The 10,892-nt window shown below is 34.4% G+C and overlaps 1 protein-coding gene across 1 annotated transcript; it reads left to right on the forward strand.

Moving 5' to 3' along the window:
* Nucleotides 1–3,508: 3,508 nt before the first annotated feature.
* LOC130974290 (DExH-box ATP-dependent RNA helicase DExH3-like) lies at nucleotides 3,509–10,729 on the forward strand (the record flags this gene model as incomplete). Its single annotated transcript, XM_057899095.1, is given in 17 exon segments — nucleotides 3,509–3,610; nucleotides 3,787–3,870; nucleotides 3,872–4,033; nucleotides 4,566–4,661; nucleotides 5,206–5,394; nucleotides 5,492–5,651; nucleotides 5,732–5,862; nucleotides 6,074–6,247; nucleotides 6,332–6,604; nucleotides 7,087–7,281; nucleotides 7,697–7,900; nucleotides 8,066–8,120; nucleotides 8,240–8,388; nucleotides 8,747–9,055; nucleotides 9,368–9,478; nucleotides 9,643–9,915; nucleotides 9,917–10,729. Coding segments are annotated over 17 exon segments (2,847 nt in total), but the record flags the coding sequence as incomplete, so codon positions are not given.
* Nucleotides 10,730–10,892: the final 163 nt, after the last annotated feature.

Below are 10,892 nucleotides of genomic sequence, written 5' to 3' on the forward strand. Positions count from 1 at the left end.
ACCAAACATTATCGAAACTTTAGACGCCAGTTAAAATGTTGCATGATAAATTTCATGTTCCGGAAATAAGGGTGGATGCTTCACAGACTAAGTGAAAGCCATGAAATGCATTCCTCATAAATGCTTACCATCTTATGCTATTGTCAACTAAAGAGAAACAATTTTAAATAGTTCATCAATCTTTACTGGTCAGAAACATTTGTTCATGGCTACTAAAAAATTATTGCAAAATCCATTGAAGAATTTTATTTTTGTTACAGTTAACTGGACAAGCATTGTCTATTTACATAGATCATTGCATAGATAAAAATACTGAGTTAGGTACAAGTTATACTTGCATCGAGTCTCAAATTTATCATGAAATTCTACCAGAACAAGAGCATCCAAATTCACATAATTTTCATAGAAAAGACAATAAAATAAAATAAAACCTTACAAGAGTAGTTCGCAAAGGCAGAGGTGCGAGATAAGGACTGAGATCCGAGTTAGTAGTGAGGAAGAAGAACAAAACGGCAATATATAAAAAGAGAACGGGGGGAGGAGGAATGCTAAAAATAATTGTCTCATCCGGGGAAGGGTGAAGAATGAATGATAAACCCTAGCAGAGGTAACTGATTCAACTCTTAGAAATTTTGATTAAACGACAAAGAAAATGTGTAAAAAGTAAAAAACATAGAGGCAAATTTTAATTATTGGTTTTCCAAAAACAAAAAAGGGGTCTAATTTATAAATATTTTTATGTTAGTTAACCTTACTCCTACATAAAAGTGGGAGTAACAAATCCGTGGCCTATTTTAAGGTTTAGTTTGGTAAAATTTTTACTTTTTAAAAATAGCTTATAAAAGTTAATTTTTAAAATATAGCTTTTTAAAGGTTGTAACATTTATGTTTGGTAAATCAAATTAAAAATAGCTTTTAATAAATACAAATAAACAACAATTACGTTTGATAAAATAGCTTTTAAAATTTAAAAATACTATAATAGGGCATCGATCTGTTACTCCCACTTTTTTGTAAGAGTAAGGTTAACCAACATAAAAATATTTATAAATTAGAGCCCTTTTTTGTTTTTGGAAAAACCAATAATTAAAATTTGCCTCTCTGTTTTTTACTTTTTACACATTTTCTTTTTTGTTTAATCAAAATTTCTAAGAGATGAATCAGTTACCTCTGCTAGGGTTTATCATTCATTCTTCACCCTTCCCCAGATGAGACAATCATTTTTAGCATTCCTCCTCCCCCGTTCTCTTTTTATATATTGCCGTTTTGTTCTTCTTCCTCGCTACTAATTCGGGTCTCGGTCCGTCTCGCACTTCTGCCTTTGCGAACTACTCTTGTAAGGTTTTATTTTATTTTATTGTCTTTTCTATGAAAATTATGTGAATTTGGATGCTCTTGTTCTGGTAGGATTTCATGATAAATTTGAGACTCCATGGAAGTATAACTTGTACCTAACTCAGTATTTCTATCTATACAATGATTTATGTAAATAGACAATGCTTGTCCGGTTAACTGTAACAAAAGTGAAATTCTTCAATGGATTTTGCAATAATTTTTGAGTAGCCATGAACAAATGTTTATGACCAGTAAAGATTGATGAACTATTTAAAATTGTTTCTCTTTAGTTGACAATGGCATAAGATGGTAAGCATTTATGAGGAATGCATTTCATGGCTTTCACTTAGTCTGTGAAGCATCCACCCTTATATCCGGAACATGAAATTTATCATGCAACATTTTAACTGGCGTCTAAAGTTTCAATGATGTTTAGTAGTATTTGATATAATACAAATGTTCTAGGAATACTGGTTTGAAAAAATCTTGAAAATGAGATGTGAATTGTAGCAAGAGACCTAAGTTTTTTGTAAAATTTGTCAAAATTTAGATGTTAGTAAAACGAGAATGATGTTAATATTTTACCTTCAAGATGGTGTAAGATGCTGTTCCTTGTTATAAACTTGTGTCTATTATGATGAAGTGCATGAAGAAGCTAGGTTGCAATTCCTATATTCTCTAATTGTAAGAAAGTATTGAGTAGCATTTTGTTTCTTGTTTACATTTCGGAACTTGTACCTCTGATTTTTTCCATCATTATTTTCTTTTTGTGCTTCATTTGTGACATGCTGTGATTTTTAGGATTTTTTGGTTTTGAAGTACGGAAGCAAAAAAAGTGATTCATGGTGTAATAAGAATAGTCTCACAATCTGAATTATATAACTAAATTTATTTATCCATTAGTGCTTTCTCATTTTGAATCCATTTATCTAGTGAATGAGCTAAATATTACTTTACTACATTGGACTTCATCTTAACCCCCCCCCCCCCTTGTTTGTTTTTTTTTTTTGCAGGAAAGAAGTTTTGCATCTTTACAAGTGCAAGATAAAAGCAAGAGTGATTATTGAACCAACAATAGATAATTGAGTAAATGCCTTTTCCGGTTCCTAACCATTTGCCCGATGGACTTCTCACTCCCTAAGAAATCTAAACACTCAAATCGGACCCTATCTACTTTGATATATGTACGTTCCAGTCCCTGGTTAGGGACCGAAAAGGACATTTACTCAAAGTAGATAGAGACTGAAACGTACATATATCAAAGTAGATAGGGACCGATTTGGGTGTTTAGATTTTTTAGATGGTGAGAAGTCCATCGAGCAAATGGTTAGAGACCGAAACGGGCATTTACTCTAGATAATTATATTCTAAATATAAAGCTCTAGAATATTTAAGTAAACTGGTCTTAGAAAATAAGTTTATTCATAATTGTTTTATGAATTTGAAACTAACACAGGATGACTTTTACTACGTTGGTTGTCTAAAATTGAAAGTGATCAGAAAATACTCTAGGCATTGAAGTAGTAGGAGAAGGTGCATATTGGTTCTCAAAAATTGGAGTAATATCTTAGTGTAATAATTGGTTTAGTTTATTTTATGATTGATGTGTACTTTGTAGCTTTATATGATTACATGTATTGAACTTTGATCGAATTATCTAAAAAAAAAAGAAAGATTAACTATATTAAAATAGTTCATATTCTAGAGATGTAATATAAGACTTCTTTTTTTTAACTAACATCCATGAAGTTTATCCACAGGTATGAGAGTGATAATTTTGAGAAAATAAGAGTGCATTTGAGAACAAACATGTTAGCAGTTTTCAATACATAATCAGTTACTTAAAAAAAAAGAGAGAAAATATATTTATATGCTTGATGGGTCATTTTAAATCAGTGTGCAACTAAATTTTAAAATTTTTTATCATAGGTGACAAATTTTCAATAAATCATGTTTGGGTCTAATTTATTAAGCCTTGAAATAACATAAGAATTAAGAGACAAAAGAATAATTATTAAAAAAATAAGATAAGCAAGAGGGAAGGATACTCTTAAGAAATTTATATCATTTACAGGTCAAAATTAGCAAGTGTAAAATAGTGGCTACCGTATCAACCTTAATGTTATCATTATTTATAGGTTTTCTCAATTCTGTTTGTTAAATTCTGAACAAAATTACCCTGGGCAGCCGACAATATGCAAGAGTTGTTGTCTTTAGTAAAGCACCTCTGCCGAATTACCGCCCTGATTTGGATGATAAGTGTCCACAAAGAGAGGTATCACATTGCATTGATGTTTTCTGTTCATTTCCTTTTGTTTCTGCACTAAGAGTTATTAACAAACACCAGCCTTATTAATTGTTTGAACACTTTAAAAATTGTGATGTTTGGTAAATCCTTTATCCTCTTGCATGTTCATGCTCTGATTGACTGATTTTTCTGTGCTCTTGCAGGTAATCTTACCTTTTGGTGTTCATAGAGATGTAGATACTCATCTCCGCGCCCATCTTTCACAAAAGCCTACAAAAAGGCTAGGTTTTTTTTGATGATTCTTTGCATAGATCAAGTGATGCTGGAAGTATTCGCACCAATGACGGGATTTATGAGAAGCCAGTGCCTAGGATCCATAATTCTGTTGTCAAGGAGAAAATCCTTCAGCGGAGAAGTTTGGAACTGCGTATTAAGCAAGAAGATTGACAGGTTTATTAACCCTATCTAAATTGCATCTTATTTTCCATTATATTCTTAGTTGGCATTTAAAGAGTGTTGTGCATTCTTTTTTGAATATCAGCCAGTATTTAATTTGTGGTTTTTGGGTTCCGGCAATAAAAACATTTTTATTGCTGGTTCAATTCAAGTCTCATTCGTATTGTGAGTGGAACTTTATGAAATCTAGGTACAATTAACGACCTTATTGGTCTAGCCCTGATCGTTATTGTAATAGTTATATCTGTTATGTTTGAATACACTTTTAATGAGTAATAGTTCGTATATTAACAAATTTAAAAAGTTGTTTGTTTCATTGTAGTTCTTTTGACTGGAGTGTCATGAGCAATAGTTGAATATTCTAGATGTTTGTGAGTTTTGATTCATGTTATGTGGTTTCTGAGCTTGTTGACTTATGATTTGAGATGTTTGTTGATCTTCTCTATCTGTGAAAATTTGTGTGTATAAATGTCCTTGTACAATTTTAGCTTTTAGAAATTTATAACAGATGCTGGTTTATCCATAGGGGTCTCCTGAAGGGCAAAGGATGCTCGAATTTCGTAGAAGTCTTCCTGCATTCAAAGAGAAAGATGCATTTTTGAAAGTCATTTCAGATAATCAGGTGAAAAGGGAAAAATGTGTCCCATGTGTTATGTAATGCTGTCACTGTCATATTACAATTCTTTCTGAGATTCATGCTTTGTTAGCACTGGAACCACAGTTACAAAATTTAGTTAAGGGATGTGAAGTGAGTAATGACTTGTAAGAATGCAGCTATCCGTGATCGATTGTATGACTGTGACACGTTTGGAGAGGCATAGACACTGGAACATACATTTCTGGACAACATACATAATAGAGACTAATTTAGTTGTATAAGGTGCTATCAATCAGATCATGAATGGATGATATTCAATCTGATCAGCAAAATTTACCACAATAAAATACTCTGAATAATGTTTTTTTTTTAAATGTTATAGAGGTTAGTTATCAAATTGGCACAAGTTATAATTTCTTAGCAAGCTATAATTCAGAATTCGTGACATATGTTGCAAATTTTTTTTTCTTATGTAGGACCATTTATTGCTGAGACTATGTATGAATCCTGATATGCTTTTATTGAATGATAGTTTATATTAATTGGTGTTATTAATGAAAATTTGCAGGTCATTGTTGTCTCAGGTGAAACTGGTTGTGGTAAGACCACACAACTTCCCCAGTACATACTAGAATCTGAGACTGAAGCTGGACGTGGTGCTGGATGTAACATAATTTGTACTCAGCCTAGAAGAATATCTGCTATGTCTGTTTCTGAAAGAGTTGCAGCAGAACGTGGGGAGAAATTGGGAGAATCTGTTAGTTTGTGAATCTTTTGGGCTTTCTGGTTCTTGAAGTATCTGTTATACTTATGACTACTTATTAGCTTATATTATCTAATTTGTCCTTCTGAAGGTTGGCTACAAAGTTCGGTTGGAGGGTATGAAGGGAAGGGATACTCGTCTTCTTTTTGGTACCACAGGTGTATTATTGAGGAGACTACTAGTGGATAGGACTTTAAATGGTGTAACTCATGTTGTTGTTGATGAAATTCATGAACGTGGAATGAATGAAGGTAGTCATATATAACATGTGTATTCCAGTGTTGTTGATTGCGATACAAGTTTACTTACCACTGGTTTTCACTTTTGTCAGATTTTCTTTTGATTGTCCTGAAGGAGCTTCTTCCTCGCCGTCCTGATTTGAGATTAATTTTGATGAGTGCAACCTTAAATGCTGAGCTTTTCTCTTCCTACTTTGATGGTGCTCCAACTATGCACAATCCTGTAAGCTCTAGACACAAACAGCTTATACCATATTCACTTTCTCTAAAAAATTTCTTTTATAAAATAAAGACAGCTCTTTTTTCAGTCAGGTCTCAGTAGTAGTTGCTTGTTAAATATTTCACAAAGTGTCATGCATAGATTTCTCATTTTGCTTATAGTTGTCTTTAAAAATACCCTTCTCCTTTTGATCTTATGGCCTGTGAAATTATAGGGTTTTACATATCCAGTCCGAGCAAGTTTTCTGGAGGATATTCTGGAAGTGACTGGATATCGGTTGAATCGTTATAATCAACTTGATGACTATGGTCAAGAAAAAACATGGAAAATGCAGAAACAAGCTTTAGCTTTCCGGAAAAGAAAGAGCCAAATTGCTTCTGCTGTTGAGGTGCGTAACTTGCCGTAACATTGTTGCTTTTATAGCTATTCTTTTTGGGTCTAATTCTGTTCATTTCTCTATGAGTTTGTATAGGATGTGCTAGAAGTTGCAGACTTCCACAGATATAGTCTACGCACTCGGGAGTCATTGTCCTGCTGGTGCCCTGACTCACTTGGTTTTAACCTTATTGAACATGTGCTTTCTCACATTGTCAAGAATGAAAGGCCAGGTGCTGTTTTGGTTTTTATGACTGGGTGGGATGACATAAACTCCTTGAAGGATAAGCTCCAAACTCATCCTTTGTTAGGAGATCCCAGCCGTGTCTTTCTTCTTGCATGTCATGGATCCATGGCCAGCACTGAGCAGGTAATGTTCATAGTAATAGGCTGGAAAGAAGCCAGCAAAAACAGTTGCCACAGTCTAGTTTGCGATTTAATTCAAGATATCAAAGTGCTATATAGTTCCCCTCTTAAGCTTATTGAGGGTAAATATGGTATTAAAAATGGGTTTTTTTTACTGGCTTCGGGGAACAATTTTTTTTTTTCCAAGATTATTTGATTGTAGAAGGGGAGATATTTTAAAATGCAACTTGGAATCAAGAGTCTTGTAGAACATGAATTTAATCTCATCCATTTACTGCTGCAGTTGCGTATCTAAGGGACTTACTTTGTTACGCTTGCATTTATTTTGCTGCGGAAGATGGGGGAGTGTTGGATTTCTTTTCATATTGAAGCGATTAACTGAATAACATCTGTGTCTCACCTTATATTTCTAGTCATATTTACGCATAGCAATGTATTTTCTTATAAATTTTGTTTGCTTTCCTGTTTTTTTCTTTTCTTCTGCAGAGGTTGATATTTGAAAACCCTGAAGGTGGGGTGAGGAAAATTGTTCTGGCAACTAACATGGCTGAGAATAGTATTACCATCAATGATGTTGTCTTTGTGGTTGATTGTGGTAAAGCTAAAGAGACATCATATGATGCACTAAACAACACTCCTTGTTTACTTCCATCTTGGATATCAAAAGCTGCTGCCCGGCAGGTATTTTTTTTATTGTTTATTTAATTTTGTGGATATTGATTATTTACCCCTTTGAGGTTGAACATTGTCAAATTAAACTGGTTAAGGAAGACCTAGAAAAATTGAGAACAATGTTAGAAAAACCGTTGATCCGTAGTTTTTTCCTGAAATTTTGGTTTTTCATCAGGTAATGGGATCAGGATCAGCTGTATTTTCTTTACAACAAAAATCTAATAATTTTAGATTGTAAATAATGTGTCAATTGGAACAGATGGAATTGTTGCTGTCACATGCACAGACATTCTTGTATAGTTTAGCTAGCATACAGATGTATATAGATTCACAATGTTTGATACTTTCCAAATTACTTCTTATTATGAAGTATATGGGTTTGATTATTTTGGTTTCTTAAAAGGTTTCAATTTCTTTTCTTTAGAGGAGAGGAAGGGCTGGTCGTGTTCAACCTGGTGAATGCTACCATCTATATCCCAGATGTGTTTATGATGCTTTTGCTGATTATCAATTGCCAGAACTTTTGAGAACACCTTTGCAGTCCTTATGTTTGCAAATCAAAAGTTTACAACTTGGAAGCATATCTGAATTCTTAGCTAGAGCTCTCCAGCCACCAGAGCCGCTATCGGTAAAATTTCATTGTGCATATTTTTGGAACTTGTGCTGAAATACGATGGTTGTTAATTAACTTCGTTACCAGTGACTTGTATACACTAAATTTTAATACATGTTCAACTTATATAAGTTTTATTTTATTTAATTAATTGTATTATCAATTCATTTGATTCTGCAGGTTCAAAATTCTGTTTAGTATCTGAAGAACCAGGTAGAAGAACTAGTACTTTATTGTTTCTTGCTCTCAACTTCCCTTCCCATTTATTCTTCCAACAAAGTTTCTCCTGTCATGGGTTTATCCAAGCTCTTCTTCCAACTGCTGATATTGTCATATTGATTTGTTACTTTCCAGGGCGCAAGTTGTCAATGCTTCCTGTGGAGCCCAAACTCGGCAAAATGCTCATTCTGGGCGCTATCTTCAACTGTTTGGATCCCATAATGACTGTTGTTGCTGGTCTTAGTGTAAGGGATCCATTTCTGATGCCGGCTGACAAGAAGGATGTAAGTCACCATGACTATCGTTTTCCCTTGACATTGGATGTAAATCTTGCTAGAAAAATAGTGGATTTATCATTTTTTATGTTATCATGTGATGACATCACTTGTTTTTTGGAATATTAATATTGGAACTAAAGTTTAACAATATCATCTGATTAAGTATGTTGGACCTATCAAGTATCAAGCATGCTCTCTGGTAGAGCATATTAATGTTGAGAAAAATGGCTTCTATTGATTCCTTTTTAGCGCTCAAATATTATCACTAATTTATCAAGCAGGATTAAAATAATCAGTATGCTATGTGTGAGGCAGAAAAGGCTTAACTTTGTATTTAGTTGTTTTATATGCATGTTTCATACAGCTTGCAGAGTCTGCTAAGGCCCAGTTTTCTGCTCGTGAGTATAGTGATCATCTTGCACTTGTTCGAGCTTATGAGGGTTGGAAAGAGGCTGAAGCTCAGCAAGCTGGCTACGAGTACTGTTGGCGAAATTTTCTTTCTTCTCAAACACTTAGGGCCATTGATTCCCTTCGAAAGCAATTCTGTTACTTGCTTAAAGATATTGGGTTGGTTGATCACAATTCTGAGACCTACAGTAGATGGAGTCATGAGGAGCATCTTGTCCGAGCAGTCATCTGTGCGGGTTTGTTTCCTGGAGTATCATCTGTTGTGGTAATCTCTTGTTTATGCTAATTCTACTTCCGTTTCCAATTTTCACTCTTCTTTTTCCCCCTCTTTTCATGTGTGTTAGTGTTTACTTTGGTACATCCATATGCGTCAGTGTATGTATTGTACTGCTCCAACATCTGCAGAATCCATTTCTAATTCTACTAATGGTATTTTCATTAAAAAAACATGCCTGAGTGACACACATACACAAGTAGGAGGCGTATGTGCTTCCTTACAATTGTGCTCCCTTTAGTTTGTACTCAGTTTTCCTGTTGATATGGGCAATTTGTGGTGAGCATATGATTCTTTTGACAGGATGGTCACCTAAAAATGTTGGGAGGTTATTTGGAATTTTTCATGAAACCTGAATTAGCTAACACTTACTTGCGGTTGAAGGGGGAGCTGGAGGAACTGATACAGAAAAAAGTATGTTCAATCCAGTTGATCATAGTTTTTATTTTATTCCCGTACTTCTCAAATTCTTCCAGCCATTATTCATTTGTGTAAAGACTTATTCTTCATTCAATTTTCAGTCTCTCCAAGTCCATGACATACTTATGATTTACTTTATGCTTTGCATGTTTTGCCAGCTTCTGGATCCCGATACACAATTGCATGATGAGCTTCTTTCAGCTGTTAGATTGGTGATATCTGAGGACCACTGTGATGGCAGATTCGTATTTGGTCGCCGGGCCACACCTGCACCCAAAGTAAAAGAGGCAACAAACTCCAAAAGTAGTGCTGGAGTAGAGGCTGAGAATTTTAAAAACCAGCTTCAGACATTACTTAACAGGGCTGGACATGAAGTGCCAACTTACAAAACAAGGCAACTGAAGAACAACCAATTCCGTTCCACCATCAATTTTTAATGGCTTGGATTTTGTTGGCCAGCCTTGCAGCAACAAGAAACAATCAGAAAAATCTGCTGCCGCTGAGGCTCTTCTATGGCTGAAGGGTGATATGCATTCTTCACACGATGTTGCCAGCCATATGTCTGTGCTTTTGAAAAAGAGCAACAAGAAAGATAAGAAAACTTCATCCTAAATGGAGCTGACTCGAATCTACAAGATCTCTATCCTGGATAGATCATTTTTACGTGGTTTTTCACCGAGGAAGAACATGTTCGTTTTCAAGGCACTGGTTTCATCTTTCCAGTCACAATTTCGACAGTAAGTGTATGGAGCTACTAATGGTGAGGGAACTAGAATCTAAATGTTACAAATCTGAGCCCTTGTGCCCTTTTTAAGATCTGGGAGTCCTTGTTCTTGTAAAGGGTGATTCCATCCAGAATCTACCGAGTTTCAAAGCAAAACGGAAAACAGCTCTAGATTGGGAGGCTGAGCAGTTACCGTTCAGACTAAGGACACTAATCTATGCTGATCATGCATTCTTCCAATTCATTGTTTTTGATGTGGAAGTTGGAAGGCATATCTATCCACTATTCTTTAAAGTATATTGTAGCTGCTTAGGAACAGGTTTACATTAATCAAGTTAGCGGATCATCCATTTGAATGAAATGTAGTATATGTATTAAGGGACTTGGTACACCTACAAACGATCTTTTACTTATAATTCCTTTCGTCTTTATATTGAAAGATGTAGTAGTGAAGTGAGAAATGTAAAGGGAAAATGCAATTCTTATACCATATTATTAATATAATGACTAATGAGGTGGCATTGGTGTTTACTTTTGGATGAAGAACAAATAAAGAAAAAGGTAATCTCAGAGAGTATTATTATACATTAACTATTTTTAAACCATTCCATAAATAAAGAAAAATAGATTAATAAGCAATTAGTCTATAGTTTCTTAAACCAAAGCTTAGTATCATCGCAGAAC

The sequence above is a fragment of the Arachis stenosperma genome, chromosome 4 (genome assembly GCF_014773155.1).
Source record: "Arachis stenosperma cultivar V10309 chromosome 4, arast.V10309.gnm1.PFL2, whole genome shotgun sequence".
In the NCBI taxonomy this organism is placed as follows: domain Eukaryota; kingdom Viridiplantae; phylum Streptophyta; class Magnoliopsida; order Fabales; family Fabaceae; genus Arachis; species Arachis stenosperma.